This window comes from Mauremys reevesii, linkage group 7, assembly GCF_016161935.1.
Source record: "Mauremys reevesii isolate NIE-2019 linkage group 7, ASM1616193v1, whole genome shotgun sequence".
In the NCBI taxonomy this organism is placed as follows: Eukaryota; Metazoa; Chordata; order Testudines; family Geoemydidae; genus Mauremys; species Mauremys reevesii.
Window position 1 is genome coordinate 2486556 of NC_052629.1, and position 15922 is coordinate 2502477.

Here is a 15922-nt window from a genome sequence, read left to right on the forward strand (position 1 = left end):
GGACAGAAGGATGTTAATATTGTCCCCAGCTGACATGTCTTAGCATCCCTTTACATCAAAGTACTATCAGGTTAAAATATCTTAATACTTTAGATTAATATATTTTAATCTAAATGTACCTATCATTGTTTATACTTTAACCCTACCCATTATCTTTCACTGCCTTTTTTTTTTTTAAGTTGGCATCTTGATTTCACTCCAGGTTACTACACTGTTAGTTTTCAGATTGTGTTCCGATGTTCAGAATGCTCTACATACATAAAAGTGCCAAGTATTGACTAGGCACCACATTAATTAGGTCCCTTTGTGATTAGATAGGACTATTTTCCTAATTTAGGACCAAATTCGCCTGCCAGTGACAATGCAACTCTATTACATTCGTGTAAATGAGAAGAATTTGTCTGTTACCTTGTTTGTTCTGTGCACACCACCACGCCTCTTTATTTGCTCTGCTGTTTCTCTGTCCTCCATTTGTCACTTCACAATTTCAACCAAATGGGAGCAGTAGTACCTCACTTCACCACTTTGTGGCACGAAGTAACTAAAAATCGCTCTGTTAAGAATAACCTTTAAAAGTTGAGCTTGTTTAGAGCTCCTCAAACTTCAAATACCTATTAAAAGTAAACCCTGTGATTTTAAGTCAATTTTTTAACATAGGACACTCTCAAATTGTACCTTGTTTTAAAAAGTTAAACATTAGTCTAATGAACAAAGCCTGTCTAGTCTTTCTATTTAAAACGAAAGTGCAAAAATAGTGATAGTGGGTGATCAGGTCTGGAAATAGGACTGTTTAACTTCAGGCTAATGATGTAAGGGCTTGTACATGCTTTTGCTTTGCCCTGCCAGTTGCATCATTCATCAGGCAGAGCAGTTATGCTGGCTGAAAATGAAAGCTTACTACATTTCACTCCTTTAGTCTTGGGTCTCTCCCTCAGACTGCCAAACTGAGACTTTCTAATATGAAGAGTGTCCACTTGTGATTGAAGGTGTGGGTCTGTTGGCACATAATACTAAATGAAATTGCTTGAATAATGGTAGGCTAGTCGAGATCATTGCTTTTGATGAAGTGTCATTCGTAGAGGGTACATTGGGAGGAACTTATTAGGTTTGAAGTCTGAGGCAGATCAAACTTCTGGATTTCCATTGAAATATTCTGTTTAGGTGCCTCTCCATTTTTCACAAGCTGAAACTTATATCCTTGGGCACAGTGTAATAAGATGCCAGCATTTCCTAGTTAATGCTGGCACTGTCAAGAGCCTCTTAAAATAAAAAAGGGAACAAATCTTACATATCCATTTGAATCTGGCCCTCTATTTGCTCAAACCCCACCTCCCGTGTATTTGAGCATAATATGTGTAGATTTAGGTAATATAACCTGTCTGTATCAAGAAACACTCTTGCATTGGTAATTATTTTCAGAACTGTTCAATATTCCACTATTAAAGTTAAAACTGTTCCTCAGACTTCTAGAATGATAGCATAATCGGGTTAGTACTGTTCGGGCTACTTGTGTAGTAGTGCTGACCTGACTTGTGAAGGGCATCTGCTGAGGACTTCTGCTTGGATTCTGAAAATTAATTGCTTCAGTGACTAAAATTATCAGCATGGATCATAAATTATGTAGGGTGTAATTAAATTGAAAATATAGATCTTTTTAGTGTACTACATTTCCCTTATGATTTTTAGTATGTTATGTTTTTATGCAGTTTTGATTTTTCCCCCCGATTGCTAGAAGGTTTTTAAACTGAATGTAATAGAAACATCTTGTGGGAGGAGGAGAAGAAAAGTGGGTTATAGTGTAATCTTTGTTTCATGAAACAGATACAGTCCGATGTATAACTGGATACTTTTAATCTTGTTTCCCACAGGATTTTATGGAAGACCATGGGTTATGGAGCAGAGGAAGGAACTTTTTAGAAGGCAAGTAACGTTTCCCCTTGATTTGCAATGTGCTCCAAACAGTAAAACTATCATATTCCATTTAGTAGACTATTAAGGATACTCAGGCCTGACGTATGGCAGCATTTTACTTCTTATCTGTATTCTAGCTGGTTATATTTCCCTTCTAATCTTGCTCAGGCTGTTCTGGCTTTGTATAGTCTCTCTCAAACTTTTGCAATACCATTTTGAATTAATAGTATAGTGGTGAATGTTCTCAAAGACAAATGGATAAATTTGAGAATGAGATTCTATAAAATGCAGCTTGGTTGCACTTATTGAATACTAATGGAGGCTTCCCCCCGGTTATAGGCTTCAGAAATGGGGACTGAATACCTACTTGTATGCTCCAAAAGATGACTACAAGCACAGGATGTTCTGGCGAGAAATGTACTCTGTGGAGGAAGCTGGTAACTGCCTTTATTCCTCTCTGTATTTTCTATGAGTAGTTGCTGAATTAATCACAGTCACTGGTACATGTGCTTGTATGTTTAATCATTGTATCCACTTTTAAAGGTGAATGGCAATGCAGAAAAGCATTAGGTCAAGGTTTCTATACTGAATGCCCCTTGCAACCTTACTTAATAGAGGCTTGCAGCATAAGTTTGGGTTTTCCTTCACTTTAATTTTAGCTTTGCATTTCACCTCTAAAACTCCCTTTTTTAAGACTAGCTTTAGTTTTATTGTGGGATTTACTCTCCTTCAACTTTCCCTCTTCTGGCAGTGAGAGGGGTTCATTTTGAATTTTTTCCTTATCTGTATTGGTCATCTGGACCTTACTGTAAGGAAGGGGGAAATATTTCCTCTTTAGCAAGCTGATCTGCTCATTCAATTTTAATGTCTGTGGTTGATCAAGTGCACACACACTAGTGAGGGGAGCCATGACTGGAACTTCAACTTCTGGCTTAATCAGAACTGTAATGTAAAAACCAGAAGTTTGACATTTGGGATTTATTTAGTAGCTGGTGGCTTTCACAAGAAGTGGTTACTCTTCTTTCTTTTCCCTGATTTCCCAGCAGCAGAGGAGACCTAGCTAGCATAACTACGGTGTTCTTGTCCAGTAGTGCCCCAGTGTTGCCAGCCCTAACAATCTGACAATAAGTAAAATTGTACAGTATTAGGGCCTGCACCTAGGAGTCTTGCTGCTGACTTCATTGAGGAGAGGAGATGGCCCTTACTGAGTTTTAAGGTGCTCTTGTCACCAGTGGAAAAGAGCTACTCTGTCAGAGCACAGAGGCTTGTTGGCTAACAGGGCATTTGTAGGAGTCTCCTCCTTGGGTGAAGGAGAGAGACGATAACCACATCAGAATTAAATCTTGTAGGGGCTACTTTGAATGGTTTTAGGAATAAAGTTAAAAGGATGTTGACAGATTACAATTATATTTATAAAACAAATTTTCTTACCTGTTACCAATAACACCTTAGGTTATTACAGGTTTCAAAAAAATTATATTTGTTTTACTTGCGTTTTATAATGTATTTCTTAATATTTATGAGGAGGTATCTTAGCTTTCTTATTGATGAACCCTTCTGAAATACTTGGATTTCTCTCTTAGAGCAACTCATGACCCTAATTTCAGCGGCCCAAGAATATGAAATAGAATTCATCTATGCCATCTCGCCTGGACTTGATATCACTTTCTCAAATCCAAAAGAAGTGTCCACATTGAAACGCAAGCTGGACCAGGTAGGTCTTGTTGAAACTCTCAGACTATGTGATTTAAGAATGTTTGGAACTTCCAAAATAACTCAGTAACTCATGTGTCTGCTGTACACTTGGTGACATTTTTTGACCAATTTTGCTTTTAAGTATTGAACATAAGTGCCAATGTCTGTATAATACTATGTCTAATAATAGTCAGAGTTTCTCATAAAATGAACAGTCAGGCTTTGGGATTGAAACTACTGCAAGGGTCAGGAAGGACTTTTTCACCCATGTTAGATTTTGTACAGTTGGCCAGTGCACTATGGGAACTTCCTTAGAGGCAGGATGCTGGCAGTGATCTGATCAGGAATAGCAATTCTTACTAACTGTTGTTGGGAGTTTTGGTTCTAAAATCATTTTAAAAACCTCAAACTAAGACTCATATCGAAAGGGAAGGATGGTATTCCTCCAAGAAAAATTTCAATAGGGGAAGACCTAACATGTGTACATACCTTCTAAGTTCCTGTGATGATCTGCTCCACTTCACCCGAAGGCTGTTGCTGAATTTGGTCTTTCCTAGTTGTCCGCTTCTCCTATGAGATAAGCCTTGTATTGGGAAATTGGAACAGACTGGCAGTCTCCAGTGATATCCTTGAGAAAAACATAATGGTGGGTCAGAGTCATGCATTAATTGGAGATAACTGCCAAGGCGTGCCTCTTCCTTCCCTCCCCCATTCCTCTAGTCCTTCCTTTATTGGAAAGAGTTTTGAATATGCAAGGCACACTGTGGTAATGGAAGCACTCCAACATTCGTCACTGAACTTGTGACGCTGTGCACTTTATGCAGGGTACTGTGGATTTGATTTAAATGTTGACATACACTTGAAATTCCCAAGTGTATTTTTTAGATTTCAAATTACAATCTGAAAAACAGTGATTCCTCAAGCAGAAATTCATACATACTTACCATTTTGTGGGCTTTTTTTGGGGGTGGGGGAGGAATGTTGGCTGATCCTGTTAAAGGCAAGTTAGCTTTTAGAACTTTTTACTGTTTTGTTTAGAAAATTAACATTTCGCTTCACTTCTTCCCCCTTCTGCTCTAGGTTTCCCAGTTTGGCTGCAGATCCTTTGCACTGCTGTTTGATGATATTGATCACAACATGTGTGCAGCAGACAAAGAAGTTTTTAGCTCCTTTGCTCATGCCCAGGTCTCCATTACTAATGAAATATATCAGTATTTAGGAGAACCAGACACATTCCTATTCTGTCCTACAGGTAAGACATTAGGACTAATTTTACTTTGTGATAGCTTTGAAATTAATGAGCCTTCTACTTTACTGCACCTAAGTCAATGAAGACTTTTCCTAAAGCAGTGACTAAACATCTTGGGGCAATCGGGAAGAATTGACATTTAAGGAAAGAGTAAAGAAACTAAATGTGTGTGGCTTGGGGCATATGATAACTAAGGAGAATATAAGTCTATTTGAAGGGTGTAAACATGAAGTAGTCGGAAAAATTATGTTGCAAGAAACAAGAAGCTTCAACTAGGAATGAGACAAAACAAACTTTTTCTAGTTTTGACTTGTATGAAGGAATCCAAATCATGTTTTTGAACTCTCCACAGCATGGTCAAGGTATAGGATGAATGGGACTTTCCCAAATTTCTCATTTTTAGCTGTTTTGTATCTTGCATCAGCATTTGACTTGACACTGTTAGCAATGGTATTTTTTATATTGGGCTGTAAATTATTGCTTTGGCTCAGTTGCATAATCACTGCTGTCGTTTGCGCGTACAATGGTACTTGCATTCTGAGTTTTGTGTGTCATGTAAATGTTGGAGACCACTCCTTCATTGACATGTTACTGTCTGGTGTTAGTTTTAGGATATGCAATCTCTTATGGTGATTGTACCTGTAATCTACCTCATGCTTCCAGGGAACTGTCAAATTAGGATCCTCGGCCTAGCTGCAACCAGTTTTCAGTTAAAGATTGTTACACATCCAAATAAATCATGCATTGTGGATTCTAAGCACATGATGAGCCTGGGATCAGAGCCTGGCAATTTCTTCTGCTAAAACTTCCTGTAGCCTGTCTCCTGATATACCAACTCTGAATTCAGATTCCCTTATTTACGTAGGAATTGCAAGACTGGATCAGACCCTTAGTCCAGTATTGTGTCTGACTGTGGCCAGCACCGGGTGTGTGAGGGAAAGGTGGAAGAAACCACCTAATTCCTGGTAGTTAGAGATTGGCTGGAGCCCTGACACATGAGGCTTTAATTTTGGCAGAGATTAATGTTAACTCTTACAACTCAGTTGGTAATAACTGGCCTTTTTGGTGAAAAGAGAAGTTAGTTAAGATGGGCTGGAGCTGTAGTTGCTGCACTTAAAATCCAGTCCCATTTTGTAGAAGACAAAACAAGACAAACACACGCAAAAGGGAAAAGAGGAGCAAAGACAAAATGCAGCTTCTGTTTCTGGTGTTGACTTTCATTTGTAACATCACTGCTGAATAAACACAGGCACACCACATGGTCTTATCAGCTGCTCTGAGACCTGACAAACTTGTACCAGCATCAGGCTGTTTAGGACATTGCTTTTAGTTGCTTCTTTCTGGTCACAGATTTATGGCAGTGTTGCAAAATATACAGTTTTGGCTGCCTTAGCCAGACTCTCCTTAGATAGATGGAAAAAGGAGAGGGGTAGGAAAGTTTTTCACATCCCACTTACTATTTGGGATTTAGCTGGATCTGGTGGAGGTGGGAGTGTTATCTGGGTCTCTGGCCCTCAGGATTAGAAAGGAGATGGTGGGGGTGAAAGCCAGGATGGTGAAGCTCGCTTTAGAAGTCCAGTTTCCTTCTCTCTCTCTCCTTCTTCTTCTTCCTTCCCCCCCACCCCCCAAGTCTAAGGACCCCCCAAAGGGAGTGATGGGTGGAATAGCCTGTCCTCTCATTATTTTGTCCACCAATTAGGCCTAGTTTCCGATACACCAATTTTGTTTCACTGATTTCTGGTTCCATGCTTTTCTTGTTTACCAAGCATGATCTTAACACAGTCTTGAGTTAAATCAGTAGTCTGCTTTGTGTGGACTAATTCAGTCTTTCTGTCTCCATTTCATACCTCTTTCCCATTGACATTTGTTGTTACAGGTTATTGTAACCTTTTATAAACTTTCACGCACTCCTTACAGCTGATCTCACAGTTAGGATAAATTGGTAGGCCAAATTATCACAATACTCTGTTCGTCACAAAAATACCCAGAAAGAATCTGGCGAATTCCATGTTGACAAAACAAACAAACAAACCCAGATCTACCACTTCTACATCAGCTCAGGATTCAGGCCTTCTGTCCAAGGGCATATTGAGCAGCAGATGTCAGCAAAGACCACAGTCTTTGAATTGCTAAACTGAAATGAAAACTGAGAACGTTCAGCTTTAACACTGAAAACAAGAGGACTGTGAGAAATTCCATCTTGAACTATGGAATGGGTTTGAGGCGCTGCCAAAGCAGAGGAAGGTAAGACACAGATTGGACTTAAAGAAAAGTGGGCAGCACTCAGACTGTGAGAGTCAAGCTGCAGCAGACGGTTGTCTATCAGCATAGACAGAACAAGACTTGCGTAAGCCAAGAGTCTCACTGAGGAAAGGAAAACATTGAAAGGAGTACAAGGAAGTGAAAAGCATCTCCGTTTATCTTTCCTTGTGTTATGTTGAAGACCTTGTAGGAAACCATACAGCTGTTTACCAAATGTCTAAAATCGTGTGTGGAAAACTCAAAATAGAAAATGTAGTAATAAAAAGCAACGGTGGAAAAATGTTTAGAACTGAGCCAGAGCAGAAAAATAGAGGGCTGGAGCATTTCAAAGAAGGCTTCAACAGGTGCAGCCCTACCTCAGCACCAGATATATGAAATGTGTGAATCGGATCAACTTGCCGTTAACATCAATCCAATGAGATGACAGTCCAGCTAGAAGTACAGGCTGCAGTCAAGAAACTGGAAAAATAACAAAGTGGTGGGAGATGATCAAATTACAGCAGGAATGCTAAAAGCACTTGATACCACCACCCTAACGAAACTTCCAGAACTGTTTAATGAAGTCTGAAAAGAGAGACCCTTTCTGGCCAGTGAAAACATGAAATCTTTGTCAGAACACCCAGGAAGAGTGATCTCACTGACAGTAACAACTGGAGAACACCACAGGATAGTGTAAGTCTTTGGCAGTGCGATACTACTCAGGGCAAAAGAGGCAGTGGATGCAAGTTTAGAGAACAACAATCTGGATTCAGGCCCAAGGGATCCTGTGTAGATCTGATAGTCACACTAAGGACCATCGTAGAAGAATGTATAGAATGGCGTGCTCTCATCGTCAATTTCATTGTGCAGGCTGCCAAATGCCTTTTGAAAGTCAGTCAAACATTATGGCCTATGGAATCCCACCCTTAGTTGTCAACATCATTAAGGCCACGTATAGAGATGTGAAGTGCTCTTTAATGGTGAACATCCAGATGAGTGGTTCACAGTGGACACTGGTGTGAAACAGAGATAAAATGCAGACCTGCTGTTTAGTATTGCCATAGAATGGATAATGAGGAAGTGTATTAGCAATATAAACACTGATATAGTATTGGTAGATAGCAAATGGCTAGAAGATCTAGACTTTGCCGATATTTTGCAACTGAGTGACAGCTCGTCTCCACTAGAATCAGAAAAAAGCACTGGACATAATTGGGGCATGTGTTACGGATGCCAACACTCAGACTCCCACATGAAGTCCTCAAGTGGAAACCTACTGGTGAGAGGAAATGAGTGCCCAAGAGAAACTTTAAGACCCCTTAGTAGGGAGGGTAAAGCGGTTGACTTCAACACCATAGAGCAGATGGAAGCAGCAGCAAATGACAGGGAGGAATGGAAGAGACTAGTGTCTACCTTGTGCACCAACAGTGGCACAGGAAGGATGTAATATAATTAGATATTCTAGAATAGCCTTTCCTTGTGTGTGATCTAGAACTAGCAGTTCCAATAAGCAATGACTAAGTTGAGAAATTGTTCCTCTAAACTTTGTCCTGTTGTCCCATTTGACCAGTAGTTGAAGTTCCCCTGTGTGTGTATTTATAAATATAAATTAGATTATGCAGCCTGTTTGTACTTAAACTGCACACTGCTCTCTCTAGAATAGCAGCTTGACACTTCTAAGAAAAGACTAAACATTTTCTGGTTTAGACTTGACTATTCATAGTTTATCCAGAATGTATCATTTATGACAGCAGTCTATACTCTTAAACATAACTAGTTTGAACACAACATCCATTTTAACAGCCTCTACTGGCTCCCCATCAAAATTTCATATTTTTAAAAAATTGTCACTTAATGGTGTCATTCATCATTCATGCCCGTCACCCCAACCGGGGTATAGGCCGCCAACAACAGATCTCCATAGTCTTCTATCCTGGGCCATTCGCTCTAGCTGGTTCTAATGGTGTGGCTCTCAAGTTTTACAGTCATTCTCCATGGGATGTAAAACTAAACCAAGTATCTGTTTGCCATTGGGCTTTCTATACTGTCATAGAAAGGAAGTGCTGGAAGGCACCTCAAGAGGTCATCAATTCTAGCTGAAGCCAGACCAAATAAACCTAGAGCATCTGTGACAACTTTGTCCAATTTGTTCATAAAAATCTCCAATGTTGGGGATTCTACAACCTTCCTTGGAAGCCTATTCCAGAGCTTAACTACCCTTCTGGTTACAAAGTTTTCCTAATATCTAGCCTAAATCTCCCTTGCTGCAGATTTAAGCTCCTTACTTCTTGTCCTACTTTCAGTGGACATGGAGAAGAATGGGTCCCTATCCTCTTTGTAACAGCCCCTAACATAGTTGAAGACTGTTTTCAGGTCCCTCTCCCTCCCCCCCAGTCGTCTTTTCTCAAGACTAAACATGCCCAGGTTTTTAACCTTTGCTCATAGGTCAGGTTTTCTAAACCTTTTAGCATTTTTCTCCAGTTTGTCCACATCTATCCTAAAGTTTGTGTCCAATTTTGGGGAGCAGTATTCTAGCTGAAACCTCATCAGTGCTGAGTAGAGTGGGAGGCTACTCCCCGTGTCTTCCATATGACACTCGTGTTAATACGCCTCAGACTATTAGCCTTTTTTGCCACTGCATCACGTTGTTGACTCATACTCAATTTGTGATCCACTAGCCCCGCCCCCCAAGTTCCATTTCCGCAGTACTGCCACCTAGCCAGTTATTCCCCCATTTTGTAGTTGTGCATTTGATTTTCCTTCCTAAGTGAAGCTCTTTGCACTTGTTTTTATTGAATTTCACCTTGTTGAATTCAGACCAATTCTCCGATTTGTTGTGGTCATTTTGAATTCTAATCCTATCCTCCAAAGTGCTAACAACTCCTCCAAGCTTAGTGTCGTCTGCAAATATTATAATTCTGCACCCCATTATTCAAGTCATTTAATGAAAATATTGAATAATACTGGATCCAGGTCTGATCCTGCAAGAACCCACTAGATATGCCCTCCCAGTTTGACAGCAAGTATGGTCTTTCAAGTTGGTGTGCCCCCACCTTATAGTAATTTTTTCTAGTCCACATTTTCCTAGTTTGTTTATGAGACTGTCATGTAGGACTGTATCAAAAGCCTTAATAAAATCAAGATTTGTCATGTCTACTGGTTTTCACCCTATCTACTAGGCCAGTAACCCTGTCAGAGAAGGAAAGTAGGTTGGTTTGCCATGACTTGTTTTTGACAAATCCATGCTGATTATTCTTTATAACCCTTTTATCCTTTAGGTGCTTACAAATTGATTGTTTAATAATTTATTCGTGTCATTCCAGGTATCAAAGTTAGGCTAACAGTACCTGTCCTGAAAAAGGGGACAATGTTTGCCCTTCTCCAGTCTTCTGAGACTTCACCTATCCTCCATGAGTTTTCAAAGATAATTGCTAATGGTGCTGAGATTGCTTCAGTTCCTTAGGTAGCCCAAGGTTAATTTCATCAGGCCCTGCTGACTTGAACATATCTAACTTTTCTAAATGTCTTTTAACCTGTTCTTTCCCTATTTTGGGTTTGTGTTCTTACCCATTGTTAATATTAATTGTGTTAAGTATCTGGTCACAATTTATCTGTTTAGTGAAGACTAAAGCATAATAGGCATTAAACACCTCAGCCTTGATTACATCAGTTATTAGCTCTCATTCCCCTCTAAGTAGAGGGACCTACACTTTCCTTAATCTTTCTCTTGCTCCTGATGTATTTAAAGAACCTGCTCTTATTGCCTTTTATGTTTCTTGCTTGGTGTGACTCATTTTGTGCCTAGTCTTTCCTGGTCCCTGCATGCTTGCACTATTCTTTTATACTCCTCCTTAGCAATTCTCCATGTTTCCACTTTTTGTAGGATTCCTTTCTGATTGTCTTTGAAACTTTAATAAAGAAGATTTAAAAATTCCATTTATATAGCATCCTTCAGTAGTGTTGCAGGGAATCAACTTGTGGAATCGACACAGCTACAACACTGTTCTTATATGGCATCCATCAGTGTACCTGTATACCTATATGTAAAACTTGAAGGGACAATAAGCCATTTTTGAGCAAGAGGGAGACCAACATTAGATAAATCAGAGTAGGAAATAGGGAAATTCTTGTGACCTGTAATTCTGAAAATAGTTTAACAAACCTTCAGATGTGTACAGCCACCTTTGCCTTAGGAATGTGGGAATTTTCAGGCCAAACCACTTTCCGGCCAGCATTAAAATACAGCTATATAATGGAAGCTATCTGCGGTCTTTAACTGTGGAGAGATTGCTGTATCTTCATGAGGCATTAAATATATCTCATACCAATTTTGGGGGGGTGGGGTTTGAGCACTGTGGAGTATAAACACATCCTGTGCTTAAGATGGAAAAGTTTCTGAAATTTTAGGCTGTAGAATAATTCCTGTAAGGGAGCAATTGAGAGCCTCATTGCTTGACACTTAGAATTGATCCAGAGACTAATCTAAAATATACTGAGATGGCAGTAATTCTGAAGTCCGGGTTTCTCTTGTTTCTACAAGTTGTCTAACCCTACCGAACTGGAGACAGGAGGGACTTGACTTCTGATTCATGTGCCCCTCTCAGTATGTGTAGCCACATGAGGTGAGGTGATCGGTGATCCTTTATGGCCAAGATACCATCTTGTGCATTAACCTGATGTTAATGTACTTATTTTCATGTTGCCTTATGTGTTGGAGAGAAAGGTGAATACTACTGTTAGGAATTGCTTCCTAAGGGATCTTATGGGAATGATCAGTCAAATTACTGCATGCAGTGGTGTTGAGCCGTGTTGGTCCCAGGATACTAGAGAGAAAAAGTGGGTGAGGTAATACCTTTTATTGGACCAACTGTGTAGCTTGAAAGCTTGTCTCTTATCAACAGAAGTTAGCTCAATAAAAGATATTACCTCACCCGCTGCATCTCAGACTACTTTGTCCTGCCTAATTTGAAGATGAATCTTTTCCCGTATCCACCGGTACCACTGGGCTAATAAAAATGCCTAGTAAAACTCCATTATTCCAAGACTGTCATGTCTGTTTTCACAGTATATTTCTTTCTGATGACTGTCATTACTACTAGGATGTCTTTTTCTTTTTCTTCCTCCTTTAGAATATTGTGGAACTTTCTGCTATCCAAATGTTGCCCAATCCCCTTATTTAAGGACTGTAGGAGAGAAGCTGTTACCTGGGATTGAGGTGTTGTGGACAGGTAGGAATCATGATTTTTGAGTTGATTAGTAGTCTTAAATGAACTCAGGCTTTTACTAAATGATTTTATTGCACCAGTGAAATTACTTTGTTGCTTTCATGTGTACATGAGTGCTTCTTAACTATATGTAAAGTCCTCTAATTATCCAATTGTACATCTAGGTCCTAAAGTTGTATCTAAAGACATTCCAGTAGAATCTATTGAAGAAGTTTCTAAGATCATCAGGAGAGCTCCAGTCATCTGGGATAACATTCATGCTAATGATTATGATCAGAAGAGGCTGTTTCTTGGGCCATATAAAGGTCGGTCGACTGAGCTCATCCCTCGACTGAAGGGAGTCCTGACCAATCCAAACTGTGAATTTGAAGCCAATTATGTTGCTATTCACACACTTGCAACTTGGTACAAATCCAACATGAATGGCGTGAGGAAAGATGTGGTGATGAGTAAGTAGATTTGTATGGTTTGACAGTTCATTGTCCATTGAGTTGGGACAAGGGAAAGCCAACTGGACCAACTTGTTATTGGTCTTGTAGAAATGGTTTTAGTGGCAAATCATGATGTTATACTCTTATTCTGCTCCTTTTTGAACTAAGAGGCCTCCACTCAGATCAAAAAGGAACATTGCATGATCGGATTTGTAGTCTTTGTTGCTGGACTTCCATGTTGAAGCTGAGGGAGGCTGCAGTTTGCTCCATTTCACACACATTGGATGCAGTTGTCAGCCTCATTTTGCAAAAACAGAACCATCTGGCAAAGCTTGGGTTTCCTGGTCTAGCACTCTTATTGAGAGTTTAAAAAAAAAAATCTGATCTGAAATCTTGCATACCAACTTATGTGCTGTTTTCTCAACTTTTTCCTTTAGCTGACACTGAAGACAGTACAGTATCAATCCAGATTAAATTGGAAAATGAAGGGAGTGATGAAGATATTGAAACTGATGTCCTCTATAGCCCTCAAATGGCTCTGAAGCTGGCCTTAACAGAGTGGCTGCAGGAGTTTGGGGTACCTCACCAATACAGCAGTGAGTTGAATTCGCTTGGTTTTCCTCTGGGCACAGTAGGAACACTGTCAAAAAGGTTTAGGTTTGGGGCTAAAGGAAATAGTTTTTCAAAGCCAAAAATATTTCCATGATTCGTTAAGCAGAAATGGAAGTATTATCAACCTTTTTTGTGCAGGAACTGTTAAACCAGGTCTATTAAAGATGATCCTGACTGAGCTGAGGAAAGCATCTTGTATGATCCCAGAAGTTCCAAGAGGCCATTCTGTATAGAAAAGAGGATCAACAGAGGTCATACTATCATATGTGACTGGCCCCAGTGCAGTGCACTTCCATAGATACTGGGGGCCTGGGGAAGATGGTGATCTCCCGTGAAAGGGATGCGAGATGACTTAAAACCAATAACAGTGTCCTGTGGAAGCTGTTGGATTGATTCCACTGATGCTCATTTTCAGGAGTGGTGTCCCCTCAGCACAATATGGATGAGCCCTCACTGCAGTAGGAGCCAAATTCTGAGGTAGAACCCATGGATCTGTGGGGCCCATTATACCTGCCAGATCAGAGCTTGGCATTATAGTTAAGTCATTTCTGAGAGAATCAGGGATCCCACTACACACCAGCGGGTGACGGACAAAAATGTCATGAGTGCTTCAGTTGTCCCTTTTGGACAGCTCCATGGTTCAAGTCTTATCAAGGATTTAATCTAACTGGCTTTGGCAGGGAGTGGTGATGAGGCCAAGGTCTCTATCCATTGCCTTTTCTCCTCCCTATCCCCTCAAACGACCTACTCTGCCTGAACCCTCAGGATCAGTAGTGCTACCTGATGTGGAGGCACTCTCCTCTCGTCAGTGATTTTTTTTTTTAAAGCTACGCCTGGATTTGAAGAAACTGAGGGACAGTTGAGGATGGACTGTATTACCCTGGGCCCTAGGAGTACTAGAATAAAGGTGCTTGTACACACTTACCTAACTGCTTTCAAGTAAGTTCTGTAACCTCATGGCAGGACACCCAATCTCAGTATGGTTCTACAGGGCCATGCGCTCAGAGAACTAACGTTACTTTAATTGATAACCTTTTCATTCTCACCTTAGTTACAAACAGTGCTGTAAGTGCATAAATAGTAACTAGTCTATTTAGAAAGCCGCTTCCGTCCCATTTGTGCCACCAATCATATATGGGATGGGGAAATCTCCAATTCAGATGTCTGTCATGGGAGAGCTCTTGAAAATTTATATTCTTAGCAGCACTGTAAGGGAGTCACTAATGATCGTTTTACGTACCTTGACAACTGATCATGCCTATTATTCAGAAAGGTTTATTTGGTGTTGGTAGGGACTGCAGACTTTAAACTTGATTGTTCTATTCTCAGGTAGGCAAGTGGCCCACAGCGGTGCTAAAACCAGCGTAGTTGATGTGGTGCCTCTGGTTGTGCCATCCTCTCTAAATGCAACAACTGTGGTTACTACTGTTTACCAAGAGCCCATCATGAGTCAGGGGGCAGCACTGACCGGTGAGCCACCAGCACTGGTCAAAGAGGAAGAAAAGAAGCACTCTGATGAGGAACCAATGGACATGGTCGTGGAAAAACTAGAGGACACAGACAAGAATGTTAATCAAATACTGACAGATATTACTGAAGCTAAGATGTCTGAGGAGCTAAAACCAATGGATACTGATAAAGAGAGCATAGCTGAATCGAAGTCCCCAGAGATGTCTATGCAGGAAGACTGCGGTAGTGACATTGCCCCTATGCAGACTGATGAGCAAATGAATAAGGAACAGTTTGTGCCTGGGCCAAATGAGAAGCCTCTCTACACAGTAGAACCAGTGACTCTAGAGGATCTTCAGTTACTTGCTGACTTGTTCTACCTTCCTTACGAACATGGGCCCAAAGGTGCACAGATGCTGAGAGAGTTCCAGTGGCTCAGAGCAAATAGCAGTGTTGTCAGTGTTAATTGTAAAGGAAAGGACTCTGAAAAGGTGAGTGTGACTATGTCTTATTTTTCTTTCCTTAAATCATAATCCTGAGGTGCATTACACTTTTCCTATAATACCGGGAGATTGTGTCCCTGGCAACTTTCTAGAAGCCCAGGAGCTGCATGTCATTATTTTTAAAAGAACTTAGAGTAGATCATATAGCCGAAAGGCATGCTTTGTGCAAGGGCTGCAAGGGCATGCAAAGATTGCTGGCATTTGACTAGAGAAGCACAATTTGGCCTTCCCTGATGTAGCAGCAGTAGTGAAAGGGTATTGAACAAAGGTTGTCAGTCAGAACTGTAGCGAAAAAACCTATACAATTAAAAATACAGCATAGTGCAGTTTTTTGTTTGGAGAAATCTAGTCTCTAGAAGAGTATTTTTGATCTTGTGGATCTTTTGTCTCCCTCAATAGATTGAAGAATGGCGCTCCCGAGCAGCCAAGTTTGAAGAGATGTGTGGATTGGTCATGGGAATGTTCACTCGCCTTTCCAACTGTGCCAACAGGACGATCCTTTATGACATGTACTCCTACGTCTGGGATATCAAGAGTATTATGTCAATGGTGAAGTCTTTTGTGCAGTGGTTAGGTAGGTGCACTGGGAACCGTTTTACACTCAGA

The 15922-nt window shown here is 40.4% G+C and overlaps 1 protein-coding gene across 2 annotated transcripts in view; it reads left to right on the plus strand.

Moving 5' to 3' along the window:
- Nucleotides 1–15922, plus strand: part of OGA (O-GlcNAcase) — a 40121-nt gene that overhangs the window by 5773 nt on the left and 18426 nt on the right. For both annotated transcript variants that reach the window (XM_039546542.1, XM_039546544.1), the window contains exons 2-10: nucleotides 1869–1920; nucleotides 2251–2348; nucleotides 3495–3625; nucleotides 4687–4858; nucleotides 12226–12324; nucleotides 12486–12770; nucleotides 13190–13348; nucleotides 14694–15304; nucleotides 15716–15890. In XM_039546542.1, the coding sequence (XP_039402476.1) occupies nucleotides 1892–1920; nucleotides 2251–2348; nucleotides 3495–3625; nucleotides 4687–4858; nucleotides 12226–12324; nucleotides 12486–12770; nucleotides 13190–13348; nucleotides 14694–15304; nucleotides 15716–15890 (1759 nt within the window). In that variant the 5' untranslated portion in view covers nucleotides 1869–1891. The remainder of the gene's footprint in view (nucleotides 1–1868; nucleotides 1921–2250; nucleotides 2349–3494; nucleotides 3626–4686; nucleotides 4859–12225; nucleotides 12325–12485; nucleotides 12771–13189; nucleotides 13349–14693; nucleotides 15305–15715; nucleotides 15891–15922) is intronic.